Below are 16,154 nucleotides of genomic sequence, written 5' to 3'. Positions count from 1 at the left end.
ACATTAACTCAAACTGGATCAAGAACCTTAATATAAAACTGAAAACAGTAACATTCTTAGGAGAAAACAAGTTTCATGACATTGGATTTGTCGATGATTTCTTGGTTACCACACCAAAGGCACAAGTAAGGAAATAAAAGACTAATTAGATTCATGAAAATTTTTAAATTTTGTACATCAGACACACCATCCACAAAATAAAAAGGTAACCCATAAAAGGAAGAAAATATTTGTTAATCATATGTCTGATAAGGAGTTAATATCCAGAATATTTAGAGAACTCCTAAAACTCAAATGACAAAAAACAATCCAATTAATAAGGTGGGTTAAGGACTTGAACAGACTCTTCTCCCTAGAAGATATATAAATAGCCACTAAAATGAAAAGATATGCAATAGGACTACTTATTAGAGAAACACAAATAAAAACGATTATAAAATATCACCTCACTGTGAAGTGTGTAAACCTGGTTATTCACAGAACTGTACCCTTGGGGCTAATAATACATTATGTGTTTATTTTAAAAAATTATTTAAAAAAATATATCACCTCATACCTGTTAGGATGCTACTATTTAAAACAACAACAACAAAAAAAAAACAAGTGTTGATGAGGATGTGGAAAAATCAGAACCCTTGTGTGCTGTTGATGGGAATGTAAAATGATACAGCCACTGTGGAAAACAGTACAGCAGTTCCTCAAAAGAAAAAATACATATGATTCAGCAATTCCACTTCTGAGTATACTGAAAAGAATTGAAAGCAGAGACTAAAGGAGGTATTTGTACACCCATTTTCATAGCAGCATTATTCACAATAGCTGAAACATGGAAGTAAACCAAGTAACCATCTATAAATGAAAGAATAGGCAAAATGTAGTATACATAAACAATGGAATATTATTCAGCTTTGAAAGGAAATTCTGCAGTATACCACAACATGGATAAGCCTTGAATACATTATGCTAAATGAGTTAAATGAGTTACAAAAATAAAGCATACCATATGATTCCTCTTATATGAGGTACTTAGAATAGTCAAAAGCATAATGGAGATAGTGGTGGCTGTCGAGCTGAGGGGAAGGGGAGAATGTGGGGTTGTTTAAGTTTTACAAGATGAAAAAATTGGGATGGATGATATTGATGGTCACACAATAATGTGAGTGTATTTAATACCACTGAACTGTATGCTTAAAAGTGGTTTTGATGGTAAATTTTATGTGTATTTTGCCACAATAAAAAAGAAAAATGTGTATATAAGGATATGTGTTTTTCCTTTTACCTCAAGTTCCAGTATGGCTTGACATAGCACTGATTTCAGCATAGTTACATCAAAGTTTTTGAGATCTTATGATTTCTTCTCCTTTACTATATCTTATTTTATTTTTATGGAGTTAAACTGACTCATTTGTTTAGTTTTTATAACACTTAATGCTGTTTTTAAAAGAAATGTTGCGATTTGTCTAGTGTTTGGAAATATTTTTGCCAAATGTTCACACACATCAAAAAAAAATTGTTAGAAAGTCTGAATCTCTCCTCTCAGATCTCCTTAAGTTTAAACTAGTTGTTCTCTAAGCCTGGTGCATAGTTTGTTGTATCAGGATTTTCTTCTGCTACTATCTTGTGTTGGATATCCTATTTTCTAAACTAGGAGTTCCCTTTTGCTTGGTTTATTTCCTATTTTAATGAAACATGTTCTCTAACAACTCCCTCAGAAAGGGTGCATCTTTTCTGACTCATTGTGTATTTTAAACTATATTTACTTAAAGATAGTTTGGCTGAAGTACATAGAAATAATTTTTCCTGTGCAGTTTTGAAAGTATTTAATAAGTCTGGTATCATTCTTGCTCCAGTTTCTTTGCATTTTGGTTATTTTTTTCTTCTGGCAACTTTAGTGATTATCTCTGTCTCTGGTGTTTTGAAATTTCATGATGATATGTTCACCATTCATCCTTTTTCTGTTTATTATGATAGGCATTTAATAAGCCTTTGTAATTTGGGTATATATGTTTGGGGCAAGTTTTCTTATATTATTTCTTTGGCAACTTTTTACTTTTCTTTGTTCATTTTCTCTCTCTTTCTCCTCTCCTATTGATGTGACACTATATTTCCTGCATTACCTACTCTAGTTGTGTGGTATCTTCTTTCTTGCCTTCCTACTTTTTGTCTTTTTCATTCAATCTTTAAAAAAAAATTTCTAAACTTAATTTCTTATTTTAATTGTCATATATTTAATTTTGAAGAGCTCTTTAATATTTTTATTCTTCCATTTTTCTCTTCATAATTTTTGTAATTGTTTAATGGATATAATAACATCTTATGCTTCTTTGGGGATATTAAATGTTTATTATATTTTTTTTCTTTTTGTCCCCAGCAATGTCTCCGATGTCTCCTAGCTCCTTTCTTTATTCCTATCATTTTGATATTTCTGATGTTAAAGGATGTCTTCAGGGGTGCTAGGGTGGATCAGTCGGTTAAGCATCCGACTCTTAGTTTTAGCTCGGGTCATGATCTTGTGGTCATAAGATCAAGCCCCGCATCGACTCAGAATCTGCCCCAGATTCTCTCTCCCTCTCCCTTCAGCTCACATTCTCTCTCTCTCTTACTCTCAAATAAATAAAACCTTTAAAAAAGGTTGTCTAAATAAATAAAGGATGTCTTCAATGGTGTGGTGATCCTTGGCTGCCCATGTACTAGAGAGTAAAGCACGACCGAGTTTTTTGAATACTTCTTGTTGAATGGGGAGAAGGGCTTCCTTATATAGTCACAGAGGTTGTGCACTGCAGAACTCCAAAGGGTGTTCTCTCTCTCTCTCTCTCTCTCTATATATATATATATATACTCTCAAAAAGTATTAGATTTACCATATTAGAAATTTAAAATGTGAGATCTAAAAAAATTGTAACTTAAAAATCAAACTAACTAACCTACTATAGTTACATAAATAACATTTTTCTGAGAAATAACTATTTTCCAAAAAACAAGAAACTTAGAACACTGATATTGTTTTGTACTTTTGCGTATCTTTGTAATGTCTAGTTAAGTAGATTGGATTCACATGTTTCTGCGTTCAGTGTGTTGTGATATGTTGTTATTGTGGTCAAAATATATGAAGAATATCCAGCCTTACATGGTACTTCAACAATCTTTTCAAATAATTGTGATTTTTTTTGATACTACATCAAAAATAGACAAGTTGAAGATTTCTTAAAGGTTTTTTGCAATGTAGAATTTCATTCCATATCACTCAACTTTTTAAGCTTTGATACATTCAAATCTGTTGGTCTATCTGAATCTTTTATTCATGCATGATTTTACAACATCATCAATTAGTCATTTGGAAAATACTGGTTCGCTGAGTTACATAGATCTTGCAAGTGCTGACATCTTTTATGTATCATACCAAGTCACTGATATTAGCATAAATCTAATGAATGGTGAATACAAGTTTTCCTAAAATTTACAATGTGTTTGAATTTTATTACTGACCAAAAGCACTGTTGGTTGTTTTCTTTGATGTGATAGGCTCGCTTTGTCAATTTTCATGAAAATATCTCCTAAATAAGTAAGTCTAAATATTCATAGTTTGACATTCAACCTTTAAAATAAAAACAATGTTCTGTGAAATAATTGTGCCAAAGTTCAGCTTGCAGCTCAATCATAGACAATTGCAGGGCTTTATGCATACTTCCTTTTTTATCACACAGAAAATTGAAAAGACATGAACTTAAAGATTGATATTTAATAAAGTGAATTTTACTGCTGGTGTTTGCCAGTGAAGAATACAGTGATTACTAGTACAGTTTGGTTTGATGCCACTGCCTTGATTCATGTTAAGATGCCAGCATGCTAGCATATTTACCCACTACTGGTTTTGTACCAAGAGTTTTAATTTGACCACCTCCTAAAAGTGTCTTGGAGGCCAAGGGTATCTGTGAGATACACTTGGAGAACTGCGGCCATGGATTATAATGTGATGGTTAGTTAATCCTCCTGATTCGTGCTCTATACAATCTGCACAGTCTGTGTGGTAATTGTTTAGACTTCACCATAAGAAAATCAGATGCTGAGCTGACTCTTTGGTGAGGAAGATAAACTTTCAAAGTCATTATGGGAAACCTTGTCTTCCTTGAGACTGATAATTTTCTCCAAAGAAGTGTTTTCGATTCCAGCTATTGGTGGTGAAGAGTGATTCCTCTAGGTGCTGGCATTCTGGGAGCCAGGCAGAGGAAGAATTGTGGGGACCTTTATTCAGTTTATGGACTTTGACTAAATTTTTCTGTTTTCTCCCAGTGCCTCATGGCTTCCCTTTGCCGTTCCTGGTGTTCATAAGTCTAAACTGTCTCTAGTTCAGAAAGTTAACTTTTAGCTTCTGTGGTAAAGGAAAGAATAGGTATCTGTTGTGTGAATGAGGGAAAGAGCATTGGCTCTCTCAGCAGTCCTTGTGTTTCATTTTTTTACGTACTGGTTCAGATTGCTTCAGTTCTCTGGGCAAATTTTCTTCTCCTTGCACTCCCCTACTCAGATACTTAGTTGTAACTTCCTCTGTGTTGCAAAGTCAACTTCTCAGCCACATTCCATCTAAAAATTTGTTGACATCTCATTGACAGTATGCTTTAGTATTTTCATGGTCTTTATGAATGAAAATGTTTTGTCTTTGCCTCATTTTACCAGGGTTTTAGAAGAGTAAAAAAAAAAAAATGTATGTAATTAATACGCCATTATCAATTTCACAGTCCTCAGTCAATCACTGTACTAGTTAAGAGCTAGACCTAGATTTGGATCTTCATCATTTATTTTGGTTATTGCCTGGGGTTTTCTACTTAACCTACATAGTTGTATTTCCTACCATAGAAATGGAATTGAAAATGTCTAATATGAGGATTAAATGAGATAGTCAAGCTCTTAACATCCTACCTCATGCATCATGTGCTTAATGATTGGTAATTGTTATGAATGGTTAAGCTGGCCTCTGGCTCACTGAAGTTTTACTATGAAAAGCAGGTGTTACACTGGATAACTGTTTCATGACCTTGATTCAGAGACTTCTAGTATACTGAAATTCTTGTTGATTTTTTTAAGAGCTTTAAAAATTCTGTTTTTAATTTTGAGAATTATTATATAGTACATACTTTAGATTAATAAATGTTTTTTTTCTATTTCTTTGCTATATTAGGTGCACACTTAAATTCCTTTAATCCAGAAAGTTTAGGATACTTAGAGTAGTTTAATTTAAGTTTAACCATGAATATAAAAGAAACATATTCTTAATCATTTCAGGAAACTGCAAGACCTAATATGGCTGAAGGAGAAACAGAAACATCAAATTCTGAAAGGTAAATATAAGGAAAAACTGAATGTCTTGAAGTTAAACTACATAAAAAGCTGATATTTGAGCTGTATTATTTTAGTTGATATTTTATTTGTTTTAGTTTAATTTAAAAATTTTTGAAATTTTAATACAACATAAACATACTGTAGATCCTTATTTTTGAAATCTTTTAAACATCCTTTAAACATCTTATAGTTGTAAAATTTTTAACTAGTTCATCTTTTTACTAGTAAATAAAATGTTAACAGATTTTAATTGCCCCTATTAAATGAAAACAGTTACAGGGTCCTACAAGTTACAAAATGAGGACAATTTTTGCAAAAAGGTAATCTTAAAATCTTTTTTTGCTAAAGTATTTTCAGAAGCTTCATAAAGCTACTTCTGTGGTGGGACCTTAACAGAAAAGTTTCAAACTTCAGGGATTGGCTTTAAAAAATTTAAGGCTCTGATCAACACTAAAGACCACAATACATTTTTTCTTCTTTCAATATTTTATTTAAATTCAGATTAGTTAACAAGTCACATAGTTAAAGTTTCAAGGGTAGAATTTAGAAATTCATCACTAGCATATGTCATCCAGTGCTGTTCATAACAAGTGCTCTTCTTAATGCCATCACCTATTTCTAACTCCCTCCATCAACACTCAGTTTTCTCCCTGTAGTTAAGAGTCTCTTATGGTTTGTCTGCCTCTCTGTTTTTATCTTATTTTAGAAGCTTTCTTAGCCTTGTCCATTTTTGCCATTCTAACTGGGTTAAGGTGGTATCTCAGTGTGGGTTTGATTTGAATTTCCTTGATGGCTAACATTTTTTCATGTGTCTGTTAGCCATTTGTTTGTCTTCTTTGGAGAGGTGTCTTCTCATGTCTTCTGCCCGTTTTTTGACTTGATTATTTGTTTAGTTTGAGAAGTTTAATAGATCTTGGATATCAGCCCTTGGTAGCGTCATTTGCAAATATCTTCTCCCATTCTGTAGGTTGCCTCTTTGTCTTCTTGACTGTTTCCTTTGCTTAGCAAAGGAAAATTTTTCTTAGCAAAAGAGAATCTAACATTCTAATTAGAACTTAACTTTTGTTTCCCTTCCCTTAGCAAAAGAGAATCTAACATTCTAATTAGAACTTAACTTTTGTTTCCCTTGCCTTTGGAGACGTGTCTTGAATGAAGTTGCTGTGGCTGATGTCAAACAGGTTACTGCCTAAGTTCTCCTCTAGGATTTTGATGGATTCCTGTCTCACATTGAGGTCATTCATTCATTTTATCTTTGTGTACATGTAAGAGAATGGTCAAGTTTCATTCTTCTGTATATAACTGTCCAATTTTCCCAGCCCCATTTATTGAAGAGACTTTTTCCCCATTGGATATTTTTTCCTGCTTTGTCAAAGATTAGTTGACCATAGAGTTGAGGGTTCCTCTCTGGGCTGTCTATTCTGTTCCATTGGTCTGTGTGTCTGTTTTTGTACCATGCTGTCTTGTTGATCACAGCTTTGTGATATAGCTTGTAATCCAGCAGCATGATGCCCCCAGTTTTGTTTTTCTTTTTCAGCATTTCCTTGGTGATTCAGGGTCTTTTCTGGTTCCACACAAATTTTAGAATTGTTCGTTCCAGCATTTTGAAAAATGCCATTGGTATTTTGATTGGAATGACGTTGAAAGTATAGATTGCTCTGGACAGGATAGACATTTTAACAATGTCTATTCTTCCAACCCATGAGCATGGAATGTTCTTCCATCTTTTTGTGTCTTCCTCAGTTTCTCTCCTGAGTGTTTTGTAGTTCCTAGAGTATAGATCCTTTACCTCTTTGTTTAGGTTTATTCCAACGTATCTTATGGATAAAGAAGATGTGGTTCATATACACAATGGAATATTATTCAGCCATTAGAATGGATGAATACCCAACTTTTGCATCAACATGTATGGGACTGGAGATTATGCTAAGTGAAATAAGTCAAACAGAGAAAATCAATTATATGGTTTCACGTATTTGTGGAACATAAGGAATAGCATGGAGGACAGTAGGAAAAGGAAGGGGAAAATGAAGGGGGAAAAATCAGAGTGGGAGAGGAACCATGAGAGACTTTGGACTCTGGGAAAGAAACTGAGGGTTTTAGAAGGGACGGAGGGGTATGGGTGAGCCTGGTGACGGGTATTAAGGAGAGCACGGATTGCATGGAGCACTGGGTGTTACAAACAATGAATCATGGAGCACTACATCAAAAACTAATGATGTACCATATGGTGACTAACATAACATATAATAAAAAAAAGAATATTTTTAAAAAATTTTTCTTAGCAAAAGAGAATCTAACATTCTAATTAGAACTTAATTCCAATAAAGATAATTTTATTTTGTCTTTTAAATTAATCTCCACATGTCTGCCTTTATGTGGTGTATCTTATATCTATACATCATCAGGGTAGGATGCTTGTTAACTGAATGAGGTTGATTAATCTATTGCCCCTGAAAAGAAAATTATGGAATAAGGCCTTATAAAGTTGTCTCTTAGACTTTACTAGAAAAATGATCTAGTCCTTTCTTCATCTAGAATTTGGGGATGGGTCAGTGGTTAACAAAAATTCAGTGAAGGCATTAGGAAAAGCAGACTAATCACTTCTCTATAATATAATATTTTCTGTAAATTGTAGTTAGTCCAGTAAGATCTGAATAAAAATAGTAATTATATAAATTTAAATGAGGAAAATATTGTAATTATTTGTAGATGGTATAATTGACCTATAAGATCCAAGACAATCAGCTAAGAATGAAGTTAATGAGAGTATTAATTAAGGTAGCTTGGTATAAAAGTCTGAATGTTGCAGTATGCCAATAACATGTGATTACAAAATAAAATGGACAAAGGAGTTAATTCACAATAACAAAAATGAGAAATGTACAGGATCTAAATGAAGAAAAATGAAAACTTACTGTGACAGAAAATAACTGATTATTAACTAATGCATGAGAGGCCATTTTCCCAAATTAATTTATGGGTTTAGTAATGAATATTTAGTTAAAAAAATCCTAATGGGATTTGGTTTGGAAACCAGTGGTGTTTAAAGGAAGTTTCATATTTTTCTATTTATTACCATAATTTATTAAATCATTGCTCTCTTGTTAGATATTTGGTTTTTTCTGTATTCACTATTTTTTTTTTTTAAGGTTTTGTTCATTGAGAGAGCAAGCAAGAGAACTGTCACAAGCCAGGGAGAGTGGCAGCAGAGGGAGAGACAGATTCCTGGCTGAGCAGGGAGCCAGACTTGGGGCTTGATCCCACGACCTCGGGATCATGACCTGAGCCCAAGGCAGACACTTAATCAACTGAGCCACTCAGGCACCCCTCTGTATTTGCTATTTAAACATTGTTTTTATGTTTACAAATGTCTTTTACATTTTTACACTGTTAAATTTAGGGAAAAAGTAGTAGATAGTAGGTAATTTGCTGTATTAAATAATAAAATATATTGTTAATCTGTAATTGGTAAGACTAGGTGGTATTTGCCCAAGAACAGTCCAAAGACAGATCAGAACAAAATAAATAGCAGATTTATTTAACTTATATAAATGTAAGTTAGTAAGTAATAAATGACTATTTGATAATGTTGCTTTGATATTTTGTCCGTTCATTCAGAAAAAGTACAAATTCCAGGTAGATTAATAGAAGAAATAAGATATCTGTAATCATTAAATTTATTTTGGGCAAAATGTGTATTATAACATCTAGATAAGGAGCTGGAGATTCTCTTTAAAGTCTTCTGTTTCTAATGTTTTATGATGCCCTATATACTTTCTGTTAACATGCTAGGACAGTAGGGAACACACAGACACACTCATATATACAAAAATATTTATGTATACATGTTTATGTATGCATATTGTATATTTAGATATATTTTTTCAGGCATGTGTTTATATTTTTTAAGTAAAACTTAAAAATGAGAAATTTTTACAAATACATATTTGGTCTTGCATAGGGAAAGACATTTTAAGATGATACATAAATCATTTAAAAAATGTTTTTTTTCTCATGGGGCACCTGGGTGGCTCAGTAGGTTGAAGCCTCTGCCTTCGGCTCACGTCATGATCCTGGGGTCTTGGGATCGAGTCCCACATCAGGCTCTCTGCACAACGGGGAGCCTGCTTCCTCCTCTCTCTCTGCCTGCCTCTCTGCCTGCTTGTGATCTCTGTCTGTCAAATAAATAAATAATGTCTTTTAAAAAAATTTTTTTTCTCAAATATATTCACTTCTTATTTAAAGTACTCATATAAATTAATAAAAATGCTTAAATATCAACTAAAGACAAGCAATGGTGTGAATAGATAAAAGTAATGATTAGCAGGACTAAAACTAGTTTCGATAGATTCCCCAGGTCTCCTTTTAACATGTGGCTCTGGAGTTTCTCACTCTCTTGTCTAAGAAAATGGCCACTCGTAAATCCTAAATTCTAACATGGCAAGGACTTGGGACCTGCATTATTCTTCTCCTTTTTGGCAAATGTACCTAGACCTTTTTTTCGTTTTTGTTTTTTAGAGCATGTCTTTATTTTGATAGTGTTCAAATACATTGTGTTCTGAAAAAATACATAACAAATGCCTTTGTTTTTTCAGTAAACAAGATAAAGCTTCAGAGGAAGAAAAAAATGGATGTGATACAAATTCATTTGAAGGCTCATTAGCAACAAAAAGTGAAGACAGCATAACAGTTTCAAATAAGGAAAATGATACCTGTCTCGGAGACCAAAAGACTGGGTTAAAGAATATCTTCAGTCATGATTCAAATATTGATGCAGATAAAGTAGAAAAGGAAAAACAAATAGAGCACAATTGTCAGAAAACAGAGTTGAAGATGTGTCAAAGTTCAGGAAACATAAATTCATGTGATCAGATTGAAGATTCCAACTCCAGTGAAGCTAGGTTTTCTTCGAAGAATATTAAGGATTTGCGGTTAACATCTGATGTTAGCATTGACCAGTTTTTGAGAAAAAGAGATGAACCTGAATCTGTTAGTTCTGATGTTAGTGAGCAAGGCAGTATTCATTTAGAACCTTTGACTCCATCAGAGGTACTTGAGTATGAAGCCACAGAGATTCTTCAGAAAGGTAGTGGTGATCCTTCAGCCAAGACTGATGAAGTAGAGTCTGATCAAGCTGACAGTGTTCCTGGAGAAGATAGCACTAGCACGACAAAGACAACAGTAGACCTGGCTGATGAAAAAGAAAGAAGTTGAAATTTTTTAGTCATTCTAAGTTTAGTGTACCAACGGTTAGAACATTTGGAACAGTGCTATCAGGTGAGCTCAGTGGTGCTGTTTTGGAGTTCAGAAAGAGGAAAATGTGAAGGAAGTCATTTGTATACACTTTACCTGTATGTTCAACCCAGATTCTTAAATCAATTCACTGATAATAGCATGATTTCTATGGATTTCCAGGAAGCCTTTAACACGTAACAGGGTTTTAGTGAAAGTTACGTTTGCAATGGAAAATTCTCATTTAACAGTTTGTGAGAAGAACTTTGTGGCCAGTATGAATTATTATAATATTAATTATAATAACAAAGCTTTTGAAACTTACATCAGTCCTAAGCTAAAAGTTCTTATTACCTATGTATCCTTTTCAGTTAACTTAAAGGGAGAGATTTGGAACCACATACCTTTTGGGAATAATTGATTAAAAATAATGGCTGATAGGCATTGTTAATGAAGGCTTAATTTTAAGTATGATGCTGGCAAATAGAGCATGCTTAGAGTGCTAAATCAGTTGATCTAGTGAGAATTTGGATGAACATAAAATCAATTTTGGATTTAATATAACATTCCAGACTGTCAGAAGCATGTAAACAGAATATTTGAATCTGTGTACCTCCATACAAGTGTTAGCCTGCCAGGCTGTAAGCTTACCTTAATTAAACTTTCAGTGAAAGTGAAATTATTAAGATATAAATTTATATTTGTGCTTCTTGTCAATGTGTAAGCTGTGCAGAAATCCTTGATGTGCTAGTTGTATAAAATAGAAACCTGTTGTTCAAACTCCTGTAGCTGTTATGCTTTTAATATTGTTTTAATGATCTTTAGAAATAGACCCATAAAATGGTCTGGAAGCCAAACCAAAGTATGGTATAATGTAGATATTGTAAAGCAGTAAACTGAAAACATGTCCTGGCTCATGCCATGTTTAAGTGACTTTTTCTTTAATTATAAAATAGAAACTTCAAATGGGACCTAAAGCAGTGATGTAAAAACTTGGTTTGGGATATTTAGCCTAATTTATCCGTATCCTATTTTACCCATAAAATGGCTGCTAAATTGTTTTTTCAGTTTTTTTATCATCTAGAAAATAATAGATATAGAAATAAATAATATGAATAACAGTAGTTTGCTTTAAAGTACTAAAAAAATTTATTGAAAATGCTACATTTTTACTTCTTAAAATGTGCTTTGAATTCTTAAGTTTTGTTTCACTGAATGTTAAATGTTTTAAACGGCTATTAAAATTCTGCTGTATATAGTAGTTTTTGAGTAAATATTTGCAATAAAAATCTGTCCCTGAATAATTTTATTTTTCAGAAAACTACTTGAGTTGGATTACCTTTGGCGCCTTTAGAAATTGTATACTTGTTCAAGGAAATTTCATGTTAAGTTTAGCGGTAGGATTTCATTCTGTATTCTTTAATTGATGCATGATTTATTTTAAATTAGGACTTAAGTACAGGGGATAATACTGTTAATGTTTGCAGAGAATAGATTTACTTTAAAAATTCTTTTACTTCAAGAGAAATATAATTTACTATTATAGTTTTCTATCTGTTCAGCAAATTAAAGAGGCTAAATAAGCAAAATATATTATTGACTTAGTTTCTTGAAAAGTTGTTCTTGGAGGGCCAAATATTTTCATCTTTCCTGCTATCAAGAAAAGATAGGGAGAGAGGGATGTTAGCTGTTACATTTCATCTTGTTGAAACACAAATCTATAGCAGACAAGATTTTTGGAGTAATTTAAATCTTAGGAAGAGCAAAGAATAGAAGGAAGTCTTATGTAAAGGCCATTTTCTGAATCCTGTTTAATTAATTACCAAACCTATCACCTAATGCTACAAAACTCTAGATCACTGTGCCAAGATAAGTCTCTAAGTGACATTGTTATCCCTTTGAGCTCTGGGTAGTTCCTTCTGCCGTGGCTCTATGTACTTTTAGAGTAGTGGTATTCAAAGTAGCTAATCAATGAGCTGTTTTTACCTATCCACTATGAGAAAAGGAACCTGTACAAGACTGTAAGTCCTTCATTGAGAAAGTCTGGCAATGAAAACAAAAGTGTAGTTGAAATAACCATTGTACTGGGTTAACATAATTGGTTTATGTTCTCACACCATCTCATCTCATTTCCATTCAGGAACAAACAGTTCTGGTGTGCAAATCAAACCTTTGAGTAGCAATGCTATAGTTCAGTGGTCAGCAAACTTATTCTTTGTAGGGCCAGATAGTAAATAATTGTGGGCCACGTGGTCACAATTATTCAACTCTTCCTTGTAGTTTGAAAGCAGCTGTAGATGCAATGTGAATGATAGTCTGCTTGTGTTCCAATAAAACTTTATTTACAAAACAAGAACGTTTGGCCAATGGATTGTGGTTTGCCTGTGCCTGCTTTAGAGTGCTCAGACTACCTTAATATGACAGTGAGAGGGAATGATGCACTCCAGTGACTGCCTCAGAACTACCTACTAAGTAAGGTGCCTTAGTGTATTATAGTTCCCTGTTACCTAACAATAAAGTCATGGTTGATTCTAAGTGCGGTTCAATGACACTATGAAGCATTATATTCATTTTGTGGGGTATACTTTTAATTTATACTGAAACTCTGAATGCCATCTTTATTTGTGTTATTTCTTCCCCTTTGCTTCTCTCCAGTGTTTTAGGGAGGAAATTGGAATTTTTTTCATCCCATAACAATTTTTAAGAACTATCTAAACATTTTAAAAAGGAACTGACAAGATACAAATCACCTTGTTTTAGCTATAAGTAAAAAAGATAAGGAAACCAAATATCTAAGCAATTATTTGCTTAAGGTTACAAAGCTAAGATTTAAATGAAATTTGATCTGATTCTGAAATTAGTGTCTTCTCCCATATCTATAGTTATATTGAATGTCTGTTTTTAAAATAAATTACCTTTTTGCAAATAACCCTCCCATTGATGGTACTAATTGTAGTTTTATTTACTCATACAGTGATTATATGCATTTGGAATGGAGGACTTATTAACCTAAAGAAAAGGACCTAATGATCTCTTTTATTAATAGGATTTAAGGAATTTTACCTCAGGAGGAAAGAGTTATTAATATATTATTAATATAGTAAATGAATATATTATTAATCAGAAAGATAGCAAGTAATTTAAAGATATACTTTGTATAATAATTATTGAAGTTTTAACATCATCAAATATTTATAGATTTCTGTAGTGTCATTTTTTTAGTTCATGGTTGACATGATCATTTTTTGTTCCATCAAAATTATTATTCCAAAACCACTCACTTTCCCTGACTTCAATGAAGGAGGACTTTGTTGTGTGTAGACATTAAAGAAGGATTGCAAATATTTCATTTTTACTAGATTACTTTCACACTAAGACTTGTTCTTTCAGCTAAGACATGAATCATTAGACATATATTTCTTAAGTATTAAAAGAGAGAAACAGTTATTTTTAAAGTATTTTTTAAATGAGATAATGAAATGAGATTTTTTTAAAAATGAGAGACCTGCAGGTCTATGTAGACAAAATGAATAGTCAAGTAGATTTTTAAAGTTATGGCAATGTTTAATTTTCAGCTCAAAAGCTATAAATAAAAAGATACTTGACTAGAATCATCTTGTAAAGAGTTAAATACATCTGTAGTAAGAAATGTAACATCATAGAGGGATAAGGTATCCTGAGAAATTACTTTTACAGATAAGTAAAGGTAACTTTTGATTGCTTTTTAAAAGTATTATAAAATCACTTTCATTATTTAAAATAATATACTAAAAATAAGTTAGTCTTCTTTCATGACATACTTTGTGATGAATGATGACACACTTCATCATTATGAAGATTATTGAACTAAGCTATAAATGAAGCCATAGCTACAATGTTAATGGCCTGAATAATTGCAGGTCACAGAAGTTAACCTTGGATTTTGGTTTCCAGAAAATACCCCAAGTACATCTGGAGTCATTTGGCTTTTCTGAAAACAGAACAGAAAAATTGACTGCATTCCTCACCCAATCCAACCACTTTTTAAAAATGAATCTCCCCCAGGGGCACGTGGGTGGCTCAGTGGGTTAAAGCCTCTGACTTCGGCTCAGGTCATGATCTCGGGGTCCTGGGATCGAGCCCCACATCGGGCTCTCTCCTCGGCAGAGAGCCTGCTTCCCTTCCTCTCTCTCTCTCTGCCTGCTTGTGATCTCTGTCAAATAAATAAATTAATTAAAAAAAAAAATGAATCTCCCCCAACCCAAATATTAAAGTAAAACTTGCCATTTGTGGGGAACTTGGGAGAATTTAAACTAATAGCTTTAAATTTTTTAAATACTTCCAGTCCTCACCCACTGCCTTAAAAACATGACATTAATTGTTCTGTTCAGGGCCTAGCAAACTCTGACCCATAGTTGGTCACCTGCTCTTATTAATAAAATTGTGTTAGAATACAATCATATCATTTGTTTACATGTTGTCTGTGGTAGCTTTTGCACTGAAACTGCACAGTTGTACAGAACAGAAACCATATAGCTCCTAAGCCTAAAGCTTAAACCTGGCACTTTAAGAAAAAGTTTGCCAGCACCTGCCCTATATTTTTATATAGATATATCATTATTTTATAACCATTCTTTTATTTTTGCTATTATAAACATGACAGAGAAGCTCTTAGTTCATAAATTTTGTTGTTATTACCTGTACTAGAATTCTAAGTGCAATATTAGATTGAAGAGTATTCAGTTTATACATTGAAAAATACTAATACTTAACTTTATCTCCCCAAAATGGTTATGGGCACCCTCTTGTTACAGCATGAACTTTGAGTTAAGAGTTTATTTACCTAGATTTTTTTTCTTTGGCTCTTCAAACAAAGTTGTTGTTGTTGTTGTTTTACCTAGTGTGATTTTTCATTTGTGCTATTCACCAAATATTTCTAGTATGTGGTTATATGATGATTCCCTGGCCAACAAGCTGTAAGTGAAAAGTAACTTCTGACTTGGATCATTTAAATGTTGATGTGAGACTCTTTAAAACCTTCTTTTCTCTCTGACATGGTGATAATGATTACTACATCAGTCAGTGCTCCCGAGGGACTGTGAACAGAGAGTCCCTGTTTATTTAGATGGACATGCAGCATAAGGAAGAAAGAAACATTTTTAAGTTAAGGCAGTTTATTTCAAGTGAGTTAATCCATCTGATAGAGGATTAGCCCTGAAAGTGGAATGCTGCCATAAAAAGAAACAAAACTACTAAATTAAACTATATTGCATTGGTTTAGATGACAGATGGTTAAGTTACATGAGGTGATCCCCATTCAGCTGTGGTGGAAGATTTCGTAAACTTGCCTACCATATTTGGAAGAAAAATAATATAGTGAAGTTGTATCTCTATTGGAAGGGTATGTATAACAATTTTGTTTACTATATTAGTTAGCATTTGATAAGATATTTTAAGAAAGAAGCGAACCCAGATGAGAAATGGTAAGATTGCCAGTGGAAATAGAGAATAGGGAAAGTTCAGAAATTCAGATACTTGAAGGGTTGGAAGAGATAAAACTTCTTATCCCCAATCAGAAAAAGGAGAAAACCTTTAAGCAACAAAGCTTA

The 16,154-nt window shown here is 33.0% G+C and overlaps 1 protein-coding gene across 10 annotated transcripts in view; it reads left to right on the top strand.

Annotated features, from left to right (window-relative positions):
• Nucleotides 1–13,643, top strand: part of ZNF280D (zinc finger protein 280D) — a 135,850-nt gene extending 122,207 nt beyond the window's left edge. For 9 of the 10 annotated variants that reach the window (XM_032342670.1, XM_032342668.1, XM_032342669.1 and 6 more), the window contains 2 exons: nucleotides 5,278–5,333; nucleotides 9,930–13,643. In XM_032342670.1, the coding sequence (XP_032198561.1) occupies nucleotides 5,278–5,333; nucleotides 9,930–10,548 (675 nt within the window). In that variant the 3' untranslated portion in view covers nucleotides 10,549–13,643. The remainder of the gene's footprint in view (nucleotides 1–5,277; nucleotides 5,334–9,929) is intronic. The other variant, XM_032342674.1, reaches the window with a different exon arrangement.
• The last annotated feature ends 2,511 nt before the right edge of the window (nucleotides 13,644–16,154 follow it).

Source organism: Mustela erminea, chromosome 5 (assembly GCF_009829155.1).
Source record: "Mustela erminea isolate mMusErm1 chromosome 5, mMusErm1.Pri, whole genome shotgun sequence".
NCBI lineage: Eukaryota > Metazoa > Chordata > Mammalia > Carnivora > Mustelidae > Mustela > Mustela erminea.
The sequence above is the reverse complement of the archived record's forward strand: the minus strand, read 5'-3'. Positions and strand labels throughout refer to the sequence as shown.